Below are 22,414 nucleotides of genomic sequence, written 5' to 3'. Positions count from 1 at the left end.
GTGGCATGAGTTGGATCATCATGAGCCATTAATTTCCTGCTCGGAGAGCGCAAGCAAAGTTGCATGATTTTTTAATGAGTTTATATCATGACTTTTATTCTTCCCTACGCACTCAGATTTTATCACAAGATCCTCTTCTGAGCCTTGACAAAGCCTACCAATTGGTAACCCAAGAGGGACGTGTTCGATTGTCAAAGAAGGTAGTTGAAACCACACCAACTGAGGTTGTTGGGTTTGCTGTGCGAGCAGGGACTGATGTGGCAGGTGTGTCGCGTGGCAGAGGTCGGGGTTATGACAAACCTCTATGCACTAAGTGTCGCAAGTCGGGTCATGAATCCTCTAGTTGTTGGGCAGATACGGTGTGCGGCTACTGCAAAAAGAAAGGCCACCCTGAGACCCACTGTTATGAGCTTGTGGGCAGGCCAGGGAGCAGACGACGGGAGTAGGGTCGCGGCCAGCCTCGTGCCAATGTAGCCGCTAGTGGCAGTCCGTCTTCTGCATCTAATTCTTTTACTATTTCGGCTTTGGGGCAATTATTTAGTCCTGAACAGTGGAAGGCTATTACGGGGGTTGTTGGTAATGCTCAAATTCCGGAAAATAAATTGACCGGTAAGTTTGATGTTTCATCTTGGATTATTGATACCGGCGCGACTCATCATGTCACCGGAGATAGTTCTTGGCTAGTTGATACGAAAAATATTGAATGCCCTGTTGGGTTACCGAATGGTGCAAAAGTAATAGCTACTTCGGTAGGATCCGTTCACTAATCCATGCTTTCAAACTAATTTTGGAGGTAATGGGACCTAGTGTCGGAAACTCACGAAGTCATAAGGAACATATCCTGAGATCATATAATGCCTTTTGGAACTATGTACAATCAGGTGATCACATAAAGACCCATGATGGCCTGGGATGATTAAGTGAATTGTGTATGTAAACAACTTGATTGACAGTTTAAAGAAAAGTAGACGATTTCAACCATCCAAAAGACAACTTGGGGTCCAATGGGAAGCATTCGGCCTATTTTCTTGTCAAGTCCGAAAAAGTCAAAAATTGTCCAAATTTAAAGGCTATTATCCATGCTTTTGGACCAATTTTTTAGATTTTGAGATCCGGTGTCGAAATTTTTTAAAGTGGTAGGGGATGCATTTCGAGGTTATATAATGTTGTTTAGAATCATATATGACCACTAGTCGGTTACTTAAAGGCATGTGGTGGCTTTGAGTTAATTAAGGGAGGTGTGTTCGTAAAATGTTAAATTGACAATTTTAAATGCAAAGTGAATTGTTCCAACCATCCAAATGTCCTCTCGAGGCGTCATGGGTCAATGGGAAGCATCTTGACCAAATTCCTTTTTGGGTAAAAAAAAAAAACGAAAAATGTCCAAAATTAAAGGCTATTATCCACGCTTTCGGGTCAATTTCGAAAAATTTGGGACCTGGTATCGAAAATTCAAGGGATCGTAGGAATGCATCATGGGGTCCTAAATGTTGTTTGAAACCACATAAAACCATTAAACGGTCACATAAAGATCTATGATGACCTTGGGTTGTTTTAAGTCAATTGTGTATGTGCATAATGATCGGATAAATAGAACTTAATCCAAAGTACCCGTCTAGTAGTCTACCACTCATGATAATTTTCATTAGATTATGAATATTTTTTTTTTTTTTGAATAAAGATTATGAATATTGATATATAATTAATTAAAACTCTCAACTTCTTATCTTTATAAATTTTGGCCATGTCTCACACGTTCTTTTACTCTACAACTCACTCCACTCCACCACCTTCCTTAAAAATCGATTTTTTTTTTTTAGCATAAACTTTACCAAATTAAAAACATAAATTATAAATCTGTACAAAAAAAAATATTCTCAACTTAATTTTCAGATGCATTTCTTTGTTTTTCAAGCTTATTGCAGTAGCAAAGATGGAGAAGCAGAGAAGTTGCTCATTTTGGAAATCCACTAAATTTATGGTTATTTCTCTAACTCTTTCTATCTGTTTAGTGTTTTTTTCATTCTTTTCTTTCTGGGTTATGCGAGCTTCTCCATTGATTCACCAAGAAGCATATGTTCTAAGTTTAAGCTTTAATTCCTTAAATCTTCAATCTTTGTCAGTTTCTAGTACAAATTCATCTGATTTTAATCTTAATAATACTACTAATTTGAAGAAAACCCAGTTACAAAAACCTCAAATTTCATCTGGGTTTATTGTTAATAGTTCCATTGAAGTGACTAGTAGTAGAAATTTTACTGTTTTGGGTAAAAATTTCTCAGTTTCTAGAGTGAAAGTTGTGAATTTGGGGGATACCCATTTGAGTGAACTTCAAAATTCATCTGAATTTGTGAGATCTTCTAGTTTTAAGGATGGAATTGGTGAAGTTACTACTGATGGAGTGGTAGAAAATGAAGTTAGTTGGGTTAAAAATGAGTTGAATTTGACTAAAGTTGGTAAAATTGATGAGGAGATTGAAGAGAAGAAGGGTAAAAAATGTGATGTTTCCAAAGGGAGGTGGGTGTTTGATGATAGCTACCCATTGTACACAAATTTCTCATGTCCATTTATAGATGAAGGCTTTAATTGCCAAGGAAATGGGAGGTGGGACAAAGATTACATGAAGTGGAGATGGCAACCTCAAGATTGTGACATTCCAAGGTATTGTAAATTTGTAATTGATAATCCCTTTTGCAATCATTTGTAAATGAAAGCTAAGTTGTTACTCGGACTTGCATTGTTGTTTACGAAATGAGTACGTGTTCAAGTGTTAGACTCGAGTACTTTATGAAGCGTTTTCGTGTTTTATGACATTTTGATCCAAGGAATTGTAGATGTTTATTCTGTAGGTAAAACAGAAATTTTGATTTTGTATGGTAGCTGTATGTGCTAATTGCTAAGCTAGGATTTGGACTGTTTGAAAATAATACTCTTTGATTCAAATGTTAGGTTCAATGCAACAAATATGCTGGAATTGATTAGAGGAAAGAGGCTAGTCTTTGCTGGTGATTCAATTAATAGGAATCAATGGGAATCATTGCTTTGTTTATTGACGAGTGCTGTTAAAGATCCCACTAGGGTGTATGAGACACGGGGTCGAAGGATTACTAAGAATAGAGGGGCTTATAGTTTCAAATTTGTGGTATGTACTCAGCTCCTTCAGTACTTTTGTGTTTCTATAAATTGATCCTCCTTGTTTCAATTCGTATCCTTAGTTTTCACAGAATACCTGAGCTGATTATTACTCTGGTGATTTGGCAATTTAGGATTATCAGTGCACAGTTGAATTCTATGTGACCCATTTCTTAGTGCGTGAAGGCAAGGTGAGGATGGGCAGGAAGCGTAAGGAAACTTTGCGAATTGATAGCATAAATAGAGATTCAGCAAAATGGAGAGGAGCTGATATCTTGATCTTTAACACTGGAAATTGGTGGACTCATTTCAAGACAAAAGCAGGGTGAGTTAATTTTTATGAAATATTGAAGACTGTTTAATACTTGTTGAGTTCAGATTGGAAAGCATCAGCACTATTAGGAATTATGAATCACATTTATAATAAAGTTGCCACATCTCTTAAAATAGCAACAATTATGATTGGGAAGGGAATGAAAACATATAAAGGATTTTTTTTCCCCCGAATCACAAGGGATTGTGACAATGTGATTACTGATTCCAAGTGGAGTAATAATTTGAGACTTTCGTTAAAGATTGTCTCAATTCTCTCAAAGTTATTAGTATCTTATGTACGAATTAGGACTTTCTATTATGTCTTTCTGAATTTGTACTAAACAATGCAATTGCATGTAGGATTAACTATTACCAGGAAGGTAAGCAAGTTTATCCACACCTTGATGCTATAGCAGCTTACAAAAAAGCTCTTCTGACGTGGGCTACATGGGTCGATAGATATATAAATCCTCACACAACCCAGGTTTTCTTTCGAAGTACAGCACCAGCTCATTTCAGGTTGGTTCTCTACACTAACATATAACTTACATAAGAGTATGTGCATCAAAGGTTGCAGTGAACCTTTTCACTTTAAAAAACCTGTCTGGTTTGCTGAACAGAGGAGGGCAATGGAATACTGGTGGGCATTGTAGAGAAGCAAGGAGGCCACTAAATGAAATGTACATAGACAATCTTGATAAAGATCATATTGCTCGGGAGGTCATCAATACGATGAAAACTCCTGTTACATTTGTGAATGTAACAGGATTATCGTCATATAGGATAGATGGTCATCCTTCCAAGTATGGGAAAAACCCAGGAAAGAAGGGATCGTCAGAAGATTGCAGTCATTGGTGTCTTCCCGGTGTTCCAGATGCTTGGAACGAGCTGATTTATCATCAGTTACTTATAAAACAACAGAAGAATATGTATGCTAGGTGATGAGCATTAGAACAGTATTATTATAGGCGTTCACACATTCTTTGATTAACTTTTTACATTTGATATCTGCTATTAGATACTTAGATTCAGAATTTTTTGTAATCAATTGTAATGAAAGCGGGAAACAATGTATGCTATTGACTAGTGTAATACTTGTAATAACACGATATTGTATGGTTAAGGGAATCAAGATTGATAGCAAGTATGTAATAGAGTATCAATTTACAACGGATTGTAATAAGATTTGATGGAACTAACTTGTATCCGATTATCTTACCTAAACATAGACCTACGCAAAATCAGCATCACTTGATATTATTTGGAGCTTTAAATTTGGTTTTTCACAGAGTAAAAAATTAATAGTCAATAGGTATGAGGATGATTCATTCCAAAATTGATCTAAAACGAACCATACTCGAACCATTGACTATTCACTCAAAATGTGACTCTAACAATATTAGACCAAATGGAATATGATCCGAAAGACCACTTTGGCACCTCTAGTCTAAGGTTAGGCTTTAAAGAACAAAATGGTAGTGTAATTAGGGCGCACATAAATGATTCAATCGGAGTAACAGGATCATAGACAAACGATTAGATTTACCCTAATTTGATACGAACTACGATAATAATCACATTTGCTGAATTAATGACAAGTAAAAATGCCTCATACATCTAAAAGCTGGACTGGAAGCAAGGTCTAAGCTACAAAGGTGCAATAAGAGTAAATAAAATGATACTTCCTTTCGTCTCTATATGTTCTTCCTACTTTGACTTTTTCTCGTCTCAAAAATTTCAATTAAAAAGAACAAATAGAGACAGAGAGAGTATGATTCAACATGACATTTTCACTTTTCCCTCTTACTTAAGATGAAAACATGAATTTACTATTTACTGAAAGGACATAAATGATCAGATAGATCAACCAGCAGATTGAAAAAAAGAACACACACTCAAAAGTAGTAGGTCAACTCTGGATTAATTTCTTTTTTCATCTCAAACTTTCTGCGGAACTATTTTTTATAGCAGCATTACTTATTTGGGTTTTATGAGTTATCAACAGAATTACATAAGCTGTAAAATTTCAAATTCTACCTTGTGTATTAAGGTATCTAAAATAGTAAAATACTAAAATTATCCCATGGATGGTATCATGGTACATATGTGGTTCCTACTGTACATGGAACAGTTACAGTTCATTTTATTAAGATTTTTATTATTATTATCTTCCTACTTCATATGATTAACAAACATACTGGCTGATCGACAAACAGCCACACAAGTCCACTCGACCACTCGGGTATCAATGAAAACCCTTGATTATGTAAATACATACACTGATGACATACAGCTCAGCGAGACTGATGTTTCCTTGCACGACTCTGAGAAGATATGTGTTCATCCTTCTTAGATTCATTAGGTCTTCGGGCCCACGAAGGTGCTTGATCAGGACCATAACGATAGTCATAAAAGAGTTCCTCCTCGGCTTCAATCCGTTCTCTGGCAAAAATACCAACCCGATGATCTCCTCCCACCAGTAATATCTGGTCAAAGCAGCATATTAGTTGAGCTGATAAACTCCCTATATTGGAAGGCAAAGAGAGTGCAAAACAGAAATTAGGTACCTTGCAATAGCAGTTGGGTTTTGATGAGTGATTTGCAAACTTCAACTTGTCTCCTTGACGGCAGGCATCAAGAACATACTGTGATCATAAGAAGTTGTAATTATAAGATACATAGTAACAGAATATTATACAAAATGTTCGTAAAAAGTGTGCAAAAGTAAATAGCCTGACAGGAGCATCACTAAGGAAGTTCTGAATATGCCAGAAAAGAAAAACCATCACATTTAAATTTGGAAATTTGGGAAAATCATGAATTTTTACTGCATTTTTGTGCTGTGAGTTTCCTAATCATTTTATATATTAAGTTATTAACATGTACTTTCATCAAGGACTCTCTGTTAGCAAATTAGATATTGAATGTAGGAGACACGCAGAATAAATGATCTGATGTGATCGGATCCTTCCTTTTCCCTCTTACATTCAGAATGTTCAAAACAATAGAGATGGAATAAAGAGTTAGATAATCTATTACAGAATTACATTATCTGCATTTCAATAATGTTTAAGCTCATGCTGAACAATTTGAATTTCCCCCATTGTCAACTATAAGTAAGCTCATTGCTCCAGATACACTAGAACAATGTTAAATTAAGCATTCTACCCCTATTAGCAAAAAACATACATCTAATGAAATAGCTATTTAGCATATGATTAAACACACACACACAAACACACTTACTTGATCATTCAAGTCAAATAGATATGATGAATTTGCTCGATCATATATTTTTCCGCGTTTATCAGCTTCTCGATGCGATATCAATTCACCTGTATATTCTCCAAGGTAATCATGTTTATTCACAGTATTCTGCAATATCATGACACACTTTCTTAGAAGAGCTTGAAAATAGCAATAATTATAGTTACTCTGTACCATATGTCTCTAACCTTGATAAAAGCTCCCCATCCAGCAACATCTGACCGTCCCAACAATATCTGAGCAAACATTATATCAAATTATGAATCATTATTTAAGAGCAAAACACTGTCAATGAAAAATATTGCTACTTAAGAAGTCAAAGTAGTCTACCCTCTGCTGTTGCCTCAAAAGGAGCCTCATATTTGCACATTGTCCATCTCCTCTCTTTGGTGGTTCGCCTAGATCACCCCCACCGCAACTGAAAAAAAAAATGCAGGAAAAGCTGTTTTAGCAAGTAAAATATAATATATTTTTCTTTTATTTTTAGGTGGACTAAGAATTTTATTAAATATATTGAATCATCTATTTACGGCATATGTATACTTTAAGATGGCCGAGGGAGAATTTAACAGTCAGTTTGCAATGCATGCTTTAGTTGATCTTTGCTACTTGAATTCTTCCTTTACAGTGAAAGGAAGTTTTCGGTATCCACGTATATTGCCATACTAATAAACAAGTTTTACAAAAGGAAAAAAACAGAGTCTAAACCAACCAGCTAGGTAAAGCCACACAGACTCTTAAACCATCAAAGTAAGCCATGAAAGTTCCAACCAAGCTCTAAAATGGTGCAAGCCTACCACCCAAGAGATCCAAAAGGTTTGCTCTCACATTGCAGATAATTTCAACTCGACCATCTTTATTCCATGGTTACCAGACTAAAAAATACCTATAATGTGATGAGGAAATACCGGAATATGCAATTTCCATATTTTGACAGTATAATTGTTAATGATTATTCTTCTAAATTAGGAACCAGAGCTTTGACATCTGCTACGTCCAGAGATACACTTACGTTTATGATTCAGTAGAGCACAAGTAGCACAACCTTAAGAAGGTATTAATCATATAGTGACAGGCTATTTTCGCAGATAAAAAGATGAACTGAAAGTTGTAGTAAATAATTACCTAACCCAGCAATTACGACAAACATCTGGATCACATTCACGATTAGCTGCAAAACATGGGCACTGCCGGCTTCTACACTGACTCTTTGCACAGTGGCATCCTCGAAATCTATTTTTGCAGCCCTTTGAACACCTGTTATGGATTATTTAGCAATTATTATGATTATTTCTTTCCCATTAATCTTTCTATTATGATTTTTGGACTGGAGAATTTGTTTACTGCATTTTTATTCAGACAAAACTCAAAAGGTATGTGTCTTTACCCACAGTACTTTTCGCAACAGTTTCCGCTTACTAGGCAGGAGCAGTCCTTCCCACACATGAACTGGCATGAACATGGTGTGTACTGCTTGTCTGCCTTGTTTGCATCACTATCCCTTTTCCAGCTAGATGGATGACCATTGGACTTTGTAGAATATTTTAGTTTTCTTGCCCTTCCTCTTTTACGAAATATTCTTGATCTGGGTCTCATTTGCACCTGGATAAAAATACTTATTAGTCTGTAAAAGTGGTACTTGGTAAAATTTGAAAGCCAGTACACCAACAGCTACATATATTCACACATACTGACCACGAGTTCTGGCACAATGCTAGAAAATAAATAAGTGGAAAGCGAAGAGATTAAAAAACAATTTGCTGCTAGGAGTGCTAGTTTCAAGTAACCAACATGCTCAAAAGGAATATGAGAAAGCATAAAATAGAAGGGACAGGGGGCATCAAGTCATCAAATAAATGCATACCATATTATCTGAATCAGCTCTTGCATTGTCTTCTGACGAGTTTACTTTATCCATTTTCTGCGTCAACAAAGCCTTATTATTCTGCAAGTAACTGGACACCTCGCTACAAGTCTTCAGACCAGGTAGAAAGTTTCTGGCTATCAGGCAACTGCAAAAGTTATAAAACATCTTTAGACTGAGAAAGTATAATAACATACAATTTCGTAGCCGGGTGTGAAAATAACCCAATGTCCTAGTCTACCTTAAAAAAAACTTGCTCTCTTTCCACTTCTGATATACATTTTTCTTACAATAGCATATATGCCCTGTTTCAGAAAAACATGAGCAATTACAGAACACAATTTTCCAGATTATTTTACAAACAGCTACAGTGGCGGATCCACGTTGACGCCTGGGGGGCACGTGCTACCCCCCCAAAAAAAAAAAAAAAAAAAAAAAAAAAACCCTGTTTTGCTGAAAAAAGCGTGCTCTTATATTTATCTAAACATTATAATCCGTATTCATATTAACTATCTTCAGCATGGCTTCAGTGGTAAGAGAGCTATATGGTGAATGTGTTTGTTCGAGAAGGTCAGGGGTTCAAGACCCCAACGCATCAATATTTTTTGCTTTTAACCCAAATAAATTTCCACTTTATTTCCTCCACTTTCATCAACACAAGGATAAGCTATGAGTACTACCTTTCCATGATAAATTTCTTTTTTCCGTTTTCACATTTTTTTATAAACAATTATTATATGTTGTTTATATTAGAATGAAAATTTACAATGAATATAAAAAGATCATACGCGGACTCGGCATCTATGTTTAAATAAATGAAATATTTTGACTTTTTGCACAACTCATCTAATTCACTTTAAGTCTTTAACTAATGTTTGTGATTAATCATAAGAATAAATATAGCCGTGTGGGTACTTGTTGGAATCGTCTCAATGAAAAATTTATTAATATTCAATTGTTATAATTTTTATTATTAAAGATATTTTCAGTCAAAGTTTTAGCATACATGCACAAGGAAAAATTTATGATTCATATGCAAATTTGACAAAATAAAAATTAAATAGGTGGAAAGTTTATCATAGTATAATTGAAAATTAGAATATAAATTATTTGCAAGAAAAAATAACCTTGTTAGTATAAATGTTTGAATTTGATTGTTAATTATTATACGACTACACAACGTATTAACGTAGTTTGTTTAGCAGATTATTATATTATGTTACGTTTCAATAACGTTATACTGTTTTTTTAATTGTCCAGTGCTACCCCTAATTAGGATTCCTGGATCCGCCACTGAACAGCTATACAACTAGAACAGCTATACAACTAGGTCTCTGTCAATGTGAAATTGTACATCATGCAATATCAATCTTTTTTTTATCAATCATACTAGAACAGCTTAGAATTTAATATGACGGTAAATCATTTGACAAGCCTATTTCAGCCATTATCAAAACTTTTAATGATCTAATAACAAACAAAACATGCATAGACTACCACTACCTTCCATTTCTACCGTAAAACATATATGAATTGCAAGACATGACTAAAGTTAAAAAATATGGAATAACTAAATTGAACAAACAAATAAATAACAAAGCCTGACTTCTTTTAAAATTAAAAAAAAAAAAAAAAAAAAAAAAAAAAAAAAAAAAAAAGAGAGAGAGAGAGAAGCATTCATCTAGATTGAAGTCTCAAATCTCTAAATTGGATGTTGTAAAATCCACAACTTTTTGATGAAAAAAGAGTATCATCTATATTCTAGAATGGCCAACAATAGTATTTTAAAAAGAAAACTAATATGAGATAACCAAATTAATTGCTCACTGACCTGCTTTTGCCAAACATTTTCAACCCTTCCAGAAATAGAGATTTCTCCAAAGGCTTCCACTCACAGCTACTTGACAATTTTCTCCTTCTCCTTCCAAAAGAAACTGGTTGCTTCAGTTCCACCCTCCTACTAATGTCACGAACTTCTTCTCCAACAATATCATGGGTATGAGAACTTGAAGTGTTAGGAGAACTTAAATCATACAAAACGCCAGTAGCATGCCCCTCCATAGGATGTTTGCCTGTCTGTTGATGATCCAGATATTGAGATGACTCAACATTCAATTTCTTGCTTTTGCCAGATGAAATTGCACTTGCTGATACAGATTTACTATTGACAGCCGTTGCTTCAACAGCTTGAATTTTTGTCAGCTTCTTATTAATGGAACTTTCGAAGCTACCAGATCCCTCTAACTCTCTACCATTGTCATCAGTGATCTTGCACTTTGCCACATTTGTATGAACTATAGGCACAACTTTTAAAGCAGATAGGTCTCCTGCAGTAGAACCTTCCCCAGAAGCAGACTTCAAAGTACAGCCTGTACCAAAATCTGCACTGCTTATATTCACTTCCCAATTGAGAACACTAGAGCCTCTACTTTCCTCTTCTAAAATAACATGATCCATATGCTGTAATAAACGAGTATCTGAGCTTTCCACCAATTCTTCAGCAGTTTGTCTAGCCTGGCAGTTTCAAAAAATTATAACTACATTATTCAAGCTTTGCACAATCAAAGAAAAAGGAAAAATGCACCCCAGACAGATTAATAATGTGCAGTTGTCTGTTCAGTTAGTTAAAACATAAACCTTATTCAGTTCATTGAAAGGGGGAGAAACCCCTTTCTTATAAAATCAATGCATTCTTTGAGAGATAACATTCAATGTAATGTACATCCACTTTATCACTATAGACCTCCTTTGTCCTCTCTTTTATATGCAGAGTCAGTGTCAGTGTATTGCTTACACTAGTTTGTCATAAAAGGAATAGAACGTTATTCCTATGCTAGACATGCTCATTAAACAGCAAGGCAGATTAAATTCCATATAAATTCCAAATATATTCAGTTGTTCAATTTCTGTATTTAATATTACATTGAAAGCTTATATTTAACTAATTTAAGGATGTATAACAAGACAGCAATTCAATACCAAGTAGGCAAAAGTATGGCCAATAACTTAGTAACTTCCTACTTCAACAGGAGATCAATGCACTAAATAAGGCATTGCTATATTTCTCTATTGACTTTTATACTTTTCTAAATTCAGGATGAATTCATGACATCACCCAAAGTCCTCAATAACCACCGAAAACAAGAAAACGCAGTGACATATAGCTAAAGCAAACTATTAGCACCATCTCCCACTTCATCCTACACGTTCAAAAATTTCATACCTCGTCAAAAACCCAAACTTGGAAAAGGAAGCAAACAGGGCAAGGAGGGAAGAGATGCTGACCTTTGGCTTGGACAATGAATCAAGAGTTCCAGACACCATCACTGCCTCTTACAATTAAAGGCCAGATATGAGGGCTTTACGGCAAAATGCACATAAAGAAATGTCTTTATTGGTTTAGTGATATGGCTCAGATTCAGAGGACAACCAAAATTGTAATAAGAGACCAGCTGCAGCACAGAAAGATCTGGTGAACTATTGTTAAAAACCTGATGCTACAGTACGCCAGGCCCACAGTCCCTCAATTTACATAAACATCCTACAACAAGAAGAAGAAATAAGCTCTTAATGGCATCTAGCATTCTCTACAAGCCCATTGCTATGTAACGAAATTTGAACTCCCAACCAATAATCATCAGTTGAACAACAATTCAATTTGCAAATGTAGCAATATACAATGAAAATTAAATATTAATGAAATTTACTTGGCCGGAAAACTAGTTCTAATATTGAATGATGAAGAAAATTCTTCAACCCTAGTGTTAGTTAAGAAAAATATCGATTCCCTCAAATGTAATTAATAGTATCTGTCCATGTATAGTTGTTACAGCTTAGCCTAACACTGATTAACTTTCATGTTAACTCAGTCAAGTTCAAGTCCAATATCTTAGGGTGCGACTATGTGAGTCATTCTCAGGCTAAAATCAGGTTAATAATACTTGTTCAAGGCTCCAAACACTCAACTTCAGATCCCCTTTTACTTTAAACTTTTTAATTTTAGCACTTAAAGTGCATTTCTCAAAATTTACTTGGTCCAACCTTTAAACAACTCAACTTAAAACCAATTTGGGACACATAGATCAGAATATCAGATAGGTACATGATCCTAAACATTGAAAAAATGCCAGAAATAGGTTCCTAGGGCTGGACTCCATCAGAATTCTACTGTCAATGGCATGAAACCGAAATTCTAGAACTGTCATCCTCGAATTATGAGGTTAAGGGTTCAATTCAAGTCGGGTCGGTTTTTGACAAGTCTATCATATCTCCGGAAAGAATAAAAAAATACTTTGTATATATCACAACTTTTAATGGACACCCCAAATTAGAGAGGGAAACAATTTCAAGACAAATTTGATCACCCTTTCTTAAGCTCAATCAAATTATCAAATAAACAACAACAATTCCCACCCCACAAAAACTAGAACAACATAAAATCAGCAGTATTCAATGAAATTTCATAAAAATAATCCCATCAATACTTCATATATATATATATATATATGATCAAATCAATCAAAAACCAAGGAAATGATCAAAACATTCAAAAACCAAATAAATAAAAACTGATTGTTTTAAAACATAAAAAAGTTGGGTCATTTCAACAAGCATATCAATAATAGCAGATACAAATTGGGGAAAAAATTAGAGAAAGGAGATAACATACAAGAAAGATACTAACTTTGAGAAAATTTCACACCCTTATTGATTTGTTGGTCCTCCACACCTCAATTCAAGGTAGCCAAAACAGAGAGATAAAATGAGAGAGAGATATAAAGAGAGAGAAAGAGAAAGTGGGTTGAAGGAATTTGGGAAAAAAAAATGGAGGGGTTTTGATGATGAAGATGGTGGAAGTGGAGAGGGGGAACTGTAGAAGAAGAATGTGCTACTTTGAAAAGTGAGATATTTTGCAACTTTGGCCCCTTTTTTAAGGAGTGAATTCCTTGGTTGGGTCAAGTTGTGTAATTTGGTTGTGCTTATGGATGAAAAAAAATAAAATTAGGAAGGCCTTGCTATTTATAGGCATTGTGGCTTCCAATTCCGTATTCCGTAATCTCCATACGGAATTGGAAGCTAGAAACTAACCTAACATCTTTTTTAACCTAAACTTTGGTAATATCTAATTAGGTTTATACCATCTTGAATTATTAGTTAAAATGTATATGCTGGATCAAGCTGGCACAGACCACGTCATTATACATTAAGTGAAGGCATTATCCATGGATATCACTGCCAGCTAAGTCATTGGTGGACACCTTCTTGCTTGGTAATATTAAAAGAAATTTAGGTTAATTGGGGTGAGAGTAGGGGTATTATTGTCATTCATTAGTCAAATTATTGGTCAATAAATTGGTTCACGTCATAAAAGCATGATATCTTAAAAAATCTTTCATCATTTAAAGGAGGGAAGATATCAAAATTAATAGTATTGGTCAAAATTAATATATTAGGTCAAGCTGGCACAAGGCTGGTCCAGCCACGTCATAAGACACTAAGTGGAGGCATTTTCATTGGATGTCACAGCCACCTAGGTATCTCTGGACACCTCCTTGCTAATGGTAAAAATAATTTGGGTCAATTAGGTGAGTGTGGTGGCGTTAGTCAATTTATCAATCAACAAATTAGTTCACATCATAAAAGCGAGATATCTCATAATATCTTAAGAAATCTCCCAACATTTAAAGAATGGAGGATATTGAGTTAGTAATTCCGTCGTTTAAGAATGGAGGATATTGAATTAGTATGGATTTAATAGAGTCGATCAAAATGAATATATTAGGTTAAGCTAGCGCAAGGCTAGTACAAGCCACGTCATAATAAGACACTAAGTGGAGACATTATCCATGGATGTCGCTACTACCTAGGACATTGTTGGACACCTCCTTGCTCGGTAATGGTAAAAAGAAATTAGGTTAATTGGGAAAGTGTAGTGAAAGTATGGTCATTCATCAATCAACTATCGGTTAGTAAATTAGGTCAAATCATAAAAGTGTCATATTTCATGATGTTTTTTTTAAAAAAAAAAAAAAAATCTACTGTCATTTAAAGAATGAGGATATCAAATTAATATAAGACTAATTTAGTAAAGTCGGTAAAAATGAATATAATAGATCAAGCTAGCGTGAGGCTGGCGGCACAAGCCACATCATAAGATACTAAGTGGAGGCCTTATCAATGGATGTCACTGCCACGTATGTCGTATGTGAATATGTGATACCAATTTTCAAATATTATAATCTAAAATTAAAAAAAATTGGGTACATTAGTAAATTAGTCTTAAGATGAATGATTGACAACTAAGAGCAACTCCAATGGTAAGTTAATTGGCAAATTAGATTGTTATGCCACATAAGACTTTAAGCTAATCTTTTTTATAGCTAGTTTGTGCCCCAATAGTTAGTTACTAGCTTGTGATTTAAATGAGATTTAATTTTTTAATTAGTTTTTAAAAATTAGCTAATTAGGTCCGCATAATTATGAATGGTTTGGTTAGCATTTTATTAGCTACAAAGTTTATAAGTTTACTTCTCTCCTTACTTTTTTTTTTTGAAACATACTTCTCTCCTTACTTTCCCAATGAATACTTTGATATATTCTTTTTGTTCTAAATAAAAGTCTCATTTGACTAAAAAAAAACATCCTCAAGTATTTACATTTTTCATTCAATTTAACTCAAAATTTGCTATATCCCCCCTCCCCCTCCACTTTTAAGCAATCAAACCTAACTATCTTGTTTTTTGTACTCACCTAATTAAGGCTATAATCAGCAAAATTCCACTATCTTAATACTTTTATCCACCTTTTTAAAAAGGTGTGCAAAAGACAAATGAGACTTTTATTTAAAAAAGGGATAAATTTATTGATAATGGCCCTAAAACTTGGGGGGGGGGGGTTTGGGGTACCATGTCATGTCAACTTGATTTAACCCATGGTCCTACAAACCCACTCACAAACCAATGTCCATAGTCCATACTCCATAGACCCAATAATTGATATTATAATACCAAGTGTTACAAACTCTTAGACCATCTCCAATGGTGAGACTTAAGAGAGTTTTTTAGGAGAGAGAGTATTTTTTGCAAATGATACCAATAAGTTGGTATCTAAACTTAACAACAGTTGTTAAGTTTAGATACTCAACTTTGAGTCTCATTTGACAAAAAGTGTAGGCCCTTTATCAATATTATAACATATTTTGTAATTTATTTAAGATTTTTTTTTTATATATATATATATATATATATATATATTTTTTTTTTTTTTTTTGTTTGTGAAAAACTTACAATATGAATTAGGTGGGCCATAAATTGAAAGTGACAATAGTATATTTTAGAGAGTCTTACCATTAGGAAATTAGACTTCACATGAGTTGCTAAATTGAGAAGTGGGTTGGATATCACCATTTGAGGTAAGAAACAACTCATTTTATATTTCAATACTCAAAGTTAAGTCTCACCAATGGAGATGGTCTTACAGAGACAGAAATTTGCAAAAATCACATACTTAAAGAGCATATGAACATACATGTTGATATGATAATGTTATCAACATGCATATCTTTCTTTTATTGAGGAAAAAAAAATTGTTGAATGAAAACACTATCAATGGTTTTAATGACATCTTCCTGCAAAAATTTGTTCTTATCTTCTAACTCTAGTACTAAAATTTTGAGGTAAATGAACAACTCAACTTTCAAAATTCCAACCATTTGGTATAGTATACACAGGTTACTGGGGAGATGACACCATCAGGAGCACAATGGTTAATTCGGGGACAAACACCACAGGGTATCATAGAGAAAGCTCCCACTTTAGCACGCTGTGATTTGAGTTTGTAACACTGCGTTGATAGGAAACGATGCCAACTCCCCCATTCCATTGCCCTTCACTCTACTAATGCTTCTCCAAAACCAGATTATCAAGTATCTCCTTCACCTGTTCCACCGTTAAATCAACTTGAAACACCCCTGTCATCTGAATCTCATGGCGCATTCCATCAGCTGTTTAGAAAGTCTTTGTAAACAGACACGCTTCAAATTTTCAATAAAATCCTCATCAAGCATCCCGTCATGATACCATACACCACCAGTTAACTCCTTTGAGGGCTCAAACTCCATAGCCATGAGTCGCTTCTTCCCCTTGGCTTGAACATTAGGCACCTCTTTGATCATTTGCTTCAGTTGGAGAGACTTAACACAGTTATCAATTGTCTTTGCATTGGTGATGTTCAACTCTTTTCTTATGTCTCCCTTCCATATACCCATATCCCCCTTGTCTTTAATCAGATTGTATACATTACGCTCATCAGCTGTCAACTCCTTTGATCCATCCGAACCTGGGCGCGGCCGCTTGAGGCCTGAAATCCCTCCTCTTCCACTCATCCCTTAGAAATCAAACCTCGCTACTGGAAGAAAATTGAATACTTCCTAAAAACAAATGAAAGCAGCTGAAAGATAAGTTCTATTAGTCTAAAAACAAAACCCTTACGACTAAACCCTCATTTTTTTAATTTTTTTTTTTGAGGCTACACCCTCATAATCAAATCAAAAGAATCAGCAACAATAAAATTAACTAGTTAAGATCAATTCTTAAAAATCTTCATTTTTTTTTGCAATTTTTGTTAAAAATTTAACTTATTAAAAGGACGAATGGGTTGAAGCTCGCAAGCAATCATTGGCAAGCCAGTTGCTGAGCTAGGGCAAGCGGGTCTGTCAAAGAGAAAATGTACCCTTATAAAGTTCTGTCCCACAATAAAAAGGTTATGAACAACGTCCTGCAACACATTCATAACCAAATTTGACTCGATTATCAATTAAGCTCCAAAATTCCACTCAAATTCTTCTCGCTTAAGAGCATCAACGTAAGTAGCACATAGTCAAATTCTTCTCGCTTAAGAACATCAACGTAAGTAGCACATAGTCAAATTCTAGCAACAAAACTGAGGATTATGAACAACAGCTTGCAACATATTCGCAACCAAATTTGACTCAATTACCAAATACGGATCAAAATTCCACATCAAATTCTTTTCGCTTAAGAGCATCAACATAAAAATTGAACAATGCATCATTCTGGCAACAAAATCGAGGGTTATGAACAACAGCCTGCAATACATTTGCAACTGATCAATTTTGTCACAATCATCAAATTAGGCCCAAAAATCACATTAAATTCTTCTCACTTAAGAATATCAACGTCAATTGCACATACCTAAATCCTAGCAAAAGAATCAATCTTTCATAAATAAAGCAATTATAATCAGAAGTTCAATAATCCAGCCTCGAAGAACCCTAAATTGACTATACTGACAATTAAGTTAACGATAAACCCTAGATAGTGAATTGAAATTCGATAACTTTTCTTTTTCCAAAAAAAAAAATAAAATCTTACCTCACAAGACAGTGGTAGAGCCAGGATTTTCAACTTGGGGGACAAAAAGGTTTAACTTGACAAAAAGATTAACAAAAACAAAAAAAAAAACTCAAACACACAAATTGGTTAATACCTAATATTAAAATTTGACTCATTTTCATTGAGTTTCGGTCTTATAAACAAGAATTGTCGAAGATCGGGTTGTTTACTAGTTGCCTTGGATTTGTTTGAATTAGGTGAATCTTTTGACTTTTGCTAATTAAATTGAAAAATATATATCAATTTCCACAATCCACAATTCCACATCATTACATAATAATAAAACCTAAAATTCTAAATTTCTAATTCAACTATACATTTCAATAAATTCACAAAAACAGGAGAAAATAATGCAATCAAAAGTTCACAAAATTAACTATACATTTCATTAATTCAATAAATTCACAAAAACAGAAGAAAAAAACAAGTAATAAACCAATTAACCAACAGATTTCAATATTCAGAGATTTCAATAAGACAATAAACCAACACATTTCAAAATTTCAATAGTTCAATACTTCAAATCTTCAATACCCAGAATAATTGAATAAAAGTATAAACTATAAAACAATTAAACAAGTAATAAACTAATAATTCAGAGATTAAATTCAGATTTAAATACCGTGAATTGGGTCTAGCGATTTAGCGAAGTGAGCGAAGTCGAATGGAGAGCAGCGAGTCCAGCGACGAGCCGACGAACGGACGAAGCAGTGAATCACGAAGCAGCGACGGCGGCGACTCGACGGACGGAGGGACGGAGTGCCGGGAGTGGAGCCGACGAGCGAGAGTGGCAGACTGGTAGAGGATTTTCGAACTTCGAAGAGAGAGGAAAGAGGAAAGTTAGGTTTCACTTTTCAGAGTTCAGTTTTCTTTTCTTCCTTCTTTCTGGCTTTCTGTGCGTTACTCTTCTTTTTTTCTTTTTTTTTTTTTAAGTTGGGGGACAACTGTCCCCGGTGTCCCCCACTGGCTCCGCCCCTGTCAGAAGCTGCTTCAATGAAGGAGAGAAAGCTCAAACGCCGCTTCAATGCAAGTGAAATAGCTCTAAAGGAGAGGGGGAAAATTAAAACTTAGGAATAAAATTTATACGAAGTAATGTCGACCGTAGATCTAAATATTATCAACGGTTAACATTCATTTTCGGTTATGGAGTAACTTTTTATACTCTCCATTCTACCGAGTATGAAAACACCTCTACGGAGTACTAAAATAAGTTTGGTCTAGTGAAAACGAGAGTATCGAGAATCCACTTAGTGATAATTTGGGGATGGGATTCCCTTGCCTTTCACCCACTCTTCCAAATTGTTTAGCCCACTACCCTGGATCGGGTTGAACTGTGGAATTCTGGGCTTTTTGGCCCGATAGAGCCCTTCATCTTACTAAAAAAAAATTATGATAATATAGTGAAAAGGTTTGTCATCTCCTCTAAAGATGAAAGGTTTGTCATCACCACTAGAGATACTTTGGGGTGGGAATTTCAACATTTTGTTATCCTTCCCTCTTTTAAAGGCCTAGCTCGTTAACTTGGGCCGATTGACTTGTGAGAGGTCTTGGGCCTTTTGGCTCAATAAAGCCATTTTTCCTCACCTACTATTGTAAAAAAAATTATACTTCATATACAACTATATACTCCCTCTATAATTTTTATTCTTAAATACAACAACTTGACTAGCTTATTTGTCGCATAACCTTGACTTTTAACGTTTGTAATTTTGTTGGACGATGTGTTTTTAATTAGTCGTAGTAAAGAAAATCAAATCAAAGTGGAGTATATATTGTTGGTGATTGAAACTCTGTCTGAAGACAGAAGTTGGCTGGTTTTTCATGTATGACCCTATACACCATTCTTGCTGTTGAAGCCTCATAATTCTTCTCTACGAAATATTGGCATATTATTGCCTTACCAACTCTTGATCAAATTGCTTATCAGTAACACCAAATGCAGCTTTACCCTACATTTACTCTATCTATTTTTTCAGATTAAATATTACATCGGACATAAAAAAAGATTTTTTTATAGAGACAGAGGTAGTATGGACTAGTATATGCAAGATCATCAATTGCCGATCAAGCTATAATTGGATCTGTATTACTTCATTTATATCACATTTACAACTTCTCAAAAAGATGTAATACATTATACAAGTTGAAAAACTTCCCACAAATATTTAAGGAAAAAAATAAAAAGCTATGAAAAAAAAAATGTAGTCTTGAAATAGTTGACTTACATCAAACTTTATCTTCATCCTCTCTAATGAGTTCAATATTAGAATCTTGATCATCATTTGTTACCCTCCTTTTAAAAATAGTCATACCAAACCAAATAATTGACTTAATAATCCTAGCCATCCCAATTGCAACGGTCAAATAATACAACCACAACCCAAGAAAATCACCCAAACCAACTTTCATCATCATTTCCCTCTTAACCTCCACCACCACCACCAATGACTCAACCTCGTCTCGTAACCGCCACCACGACAACGCCCCGAAACAAGCAGCGAGGGCCCACCTCTCGGCCATCCTCTCTTGGCGGGCCCCACCAAAGATCGTGTCGTCCACCACGGGCCTAACTATGGTCCTAGACCAATGGATCATGGTCTCATGTAGGCCCAAAAAGAAAACCAACTTACTCAACATGGACCTTTCATCACCAAACCCTGCCCCATCAACTCCTGCCTTAATAGTAGCCTCAATGCCTAGCCCTACACACACTTGTAAGGTGCATAGGAAGATCCACGCCGCGTGCACCCGGGGCCTAAAAATAGGCCCCGGGAGCTCGCTTATTAGGCTAATACGGCCCGTTAAGGCATGTATTAACGCCGCTAAGCTAATAACGGACACAAGGGCATGTAGGATGTTTGGGTTAGTGTTGAGAAAAAGAGAGAAAACAAGGGATTTCGGAGGCGAAATCGAGGCTAATGACAAGAGGTAATGAGCACTTGATAACCTTGCTAATAGCAAGAATGATAGAGGTAGTAAAAGGCTAAGAAGAGTTATGGAAATAGCATAAAATGGTTGCACCAAAAATGGGTAATTGACTATCTCAAATTTGGCTGAAATTGCCTTCTTTTTCCATAATTTCCAACCCATAATTTTATTTCTTGATGTTTCTAGTCTCAATAAAGATTAAACTATTTGAAACAAACAGAAATTCACCTAGAATTTGAATTTTGGATCAAAAGGAAGATTATATTGTAAAGTATATATATGAAATGAAGTTTGGTAAGGCAGCTGGTAAAGGTGGTTGCCACGATTAGATGTTAGTTGACTAAGAATCTTTAATCATATAATATAATTATTAATATGAACGTAATTAAATAATTTATTTGTAATATAAGTTGTATGTTGTAATGTTGGTGTATATTTGATTCATGAATCATGGTTAGTTTTAATGATCATAAAATCATTTTGCATCATGTGATGCTTTACCAGCATTGTTGTTAACAACTTCTTATAAAGAAACATTATTATTAACAAATAATTTTTAAATAATTAAAAAAGAATTGATTTGTGAATTGGATTATTATAACTTGTTAACATCAATTATTAAAAATTATTAAGATATCCATCTGGATCAATTAAAGTGTGGCTAATGACAAAATATTATTTTTATTTGTTTGTTTTTATTGATCAATCATAGTCGTCAAACATCCAAAAAATAGGTCATATATACCACGCACATAAGATAAATTAAATGAATGAATAAATATACTCTGGCCCTCCTTTCATACTTATAGAATATAGGAGTGTAAATATATACCGACTATATTGTCATCTAAACTTCTACGTATTATACAAAAATGGTTTATGCGTGAACGAAAATCCTAATTGTACGCCCTTAATTAATAACGATACAAACAACACGATAATATCTTAATTACTATATTAAGTCCGGTGCCACGCACGGTTGTTACAAAATTTTATAACGAATTAATATGTTAATTCAAAATCTACCAAAAAAATAATCCTCATATTTTTAAATGAGATTAAAAAAATTTGAATCTTAATTTATATCCAGAATTGAGCCCAAATCCGGATTAGACCAAAAGATGAATCAGGTGAAACACCAAAAAAAAAAAAAAAAAAAAAAAAAAAAAAGATGTAGAAAAATATTTTATACAATAAAAATATGATAAATATGTGAATATTTTTTTTAGGAAGTGAATCACAATTATATGATTTGGTGAATATTTTTTTTGTAAGAAAGTGAATCACAATAATATAAAGAAATGAATTTTTTTTAGGAAGAGAATAAATAAACAAAGAAAAAAGTTTTGGAGGGAAAAAAAAATAGCACCAAGAAGTGACACGTGTCATTCTTGGTGTTTGTTTTAGTATTATGTTATTACTAGTATAGAACCCGTGCAATTGCACGGTTTTAAAAGTTCATATATAAAATTTTACAAATTTTAAGCTATAGTAT

The 22,414-nt window shown here is 34.4% G+C and overlaps 4 protein-coding genes across 9 annotated transcripts; 1 reads left to right on the top strand and 3 right to left on the bottom strand.

Annotated features, from left to right (window-relative positions):
• Positions 1-1,099: 1,099 nt before the first annotated feature.
• On the top strand, positions 1,100-4,652 carry LOC110734292 (protein trichome birefringence-like 6). The gene is made up of 5 exons (XM_021914380.1): positions 1,100-2,661; positions 2,950-3,142; positions 3,267-3,457; positions 3,808-3,966; positions 4,068-4,652. Exons 1-5 carry the CDS (start codon positions 1,934-1,936, stop codon positions 4,387-4,389), a joined length of 1,593 nt encoding a protein of 530 aa, XP_021770072.1. The 5' UTR covers positions 1,100-1,933; the 3' UTR covers positions 4,390-4,652.
• A 697-nt stretch (positions 4,653-5,349) lies between these two features.
• LOC110734289 (histone-lysine N-methyltransferase EZA1-like) lies at positions 5,350-13,568 on the bottom strand. Of its 6 annotated transcripts, none has more exons than XM_021914372.1 (11): positions 13,248-13,568; positions 11,864-12,119; positions 10,410-11,092; positions 8,579-8,726; positions 8,102-8,316; positions 7,840-7,971; positions 7,045-7,132; positions 6,903-6,950; positions 6,694-6,822; positions 6,015-6,092; positions 5,350-5,933 (listed from the first exon to the last, which is right to left on the bottom strand). In XM_021914372.1, exons 2-11 carry the CDS (start codon positions 11,900-11,902, stop codon positions 5,742-5,744), a joined length of 1,752 nt encoding a protein of 583 aa, XP_021770064.1. In that variant the 5' UTR covers positions 11,903-12,119; positions 13,248-13,568; the 3' UTR covers positions 5,350-5,741. The 6 variants fall into 6 exon arrangements, with proteins under 6 accessions (XP_021770064.1, XP_021770065.1, XP_021770063.1 ...); XM_021914373.1 differs by having other exon boundaries at positions 11,864-12,030; XM_021914371.1 differs by having other exon boundaries at positions 13,263-13,568.
• Positions 13,569-15,847: 2,279 nt separating this feature from the next.
• LOC110734291 (DNA-directed RNA polymerase III subunit RPC6-like) lies at positions 15,848-18,807 on the bottom strand. The gene is given in 5 exon segments (XM_021914379.1): positions 15,848-16,421; positions 16,423-16,479; positions 16,481-16,586; positions 16,589-17,006; positions 18,614-18,807. Coding segments are annotated over 4 exon segments (684 nt in total). The 5' UTR covers positions 16,962-17,006; positions 18,614-18,807; the 3' UTR covers positions 15,848-16,273.
• A 101-nt stretch (positions 18,808-18,908) lies between these two features.
• On the bottom strand, positions 18,909-21,260 carry LOC110734290. The gene is made up of 2 exons (XM_021914378.1): positions 20,217-21,260; positions 18,909-18,976 (listed from the first exon to the last, which is right to left on the bottom strand). The coding sequence occupies exon 1, from the start codon at positions 21,079-21,081 to the stop codon at positions 20,218-20,220; it is 864 nt and encodes a 287-aa protein (XP_021770070.1). The 5' UTR covers positions 21,082-21,260; the 3' UTR covers positions 18,909-18,976; position 20,217.
• Between the last annotated feature and the right edge of the window lie 1,154 nt (positions 21,261-22,414).

Source organism: Chenopodium quinoa, unplaced genomic scaffold (assembly GCF_001683475.1).
Source record: "Chenopodium quinoa cultivar QQ74 unplaced genomic scaffold, ASM168347v1, whole genome shotgun sequence".
In the NCBI taxonomy this organism is placed as follows: Eukaryota; Viridiplantae; Streptophyta; class Magnoliopsida; order Caryophyllales; family Amaranthaceae; genus Chenopodium; species Chenopodium quinoa.
This window is presented reverse-complemented; position numbering and strand designations above follow the sequence as displayed.

What these genes read in the sequence shown, in the direction of transcription:
- LOC110734292 (XM_021914380.1), top strand. Translation starts at nt 1,934, where the DNA reads ATGGAGAAGCAGAGAAGTTGCTCATTTTGGAAATCCACTAAATTTATG. An exon ending in CTTATAGTTTCAAATTTGTG is followed by an intron (nt 3,143 to 3,266) that starts GTATGTACTCAG and finishes TTGGCAATTTAG; the next exon opens with GATTATCAGTGCACAGTTGA. An exon ending in CATTTCAAGACAAAAGCAGG is followed by an intron (nt 3,458 to 3,807) that starts GTGAGTTAATTT and finishes AATTGCATGTAG; the next exon opens with GATTAACTATTACCAGGAAG.
- LOC110734289 (XM_021914372.1), bottom strand. Translation starts at nt 11,902, where the DNA reads ATGGTGTCTGGAACTCTTGATTCATTGTCCAAGCCAAAG. An exon ending in TATTTGACTTGAATGATCAA is followed by an intron (nt 6,093 to 6,693) that starts GTAAGTGTGTTT and finishes TTATGATCACAG; the next exon opens with TATGTTCTTGATGCCTGCCG. An exon ending in AACCCAACTGCTATTGCAAG is followed by an intron (nt 5,934 to 6,014) that starts GTACCTAATTTC and finishes TGCTTTGACCAG; the next exon opens with ATATTACTGGTGGGAGGAGA.
- LOC110734290 (XM_021914378.1), bottom strand. Translation starts at nt 21,081, where the DNA reads ATGGGTTGGAAATTATGGAAAAAGAAGGCAATTTCAGCCAAATTTGAG.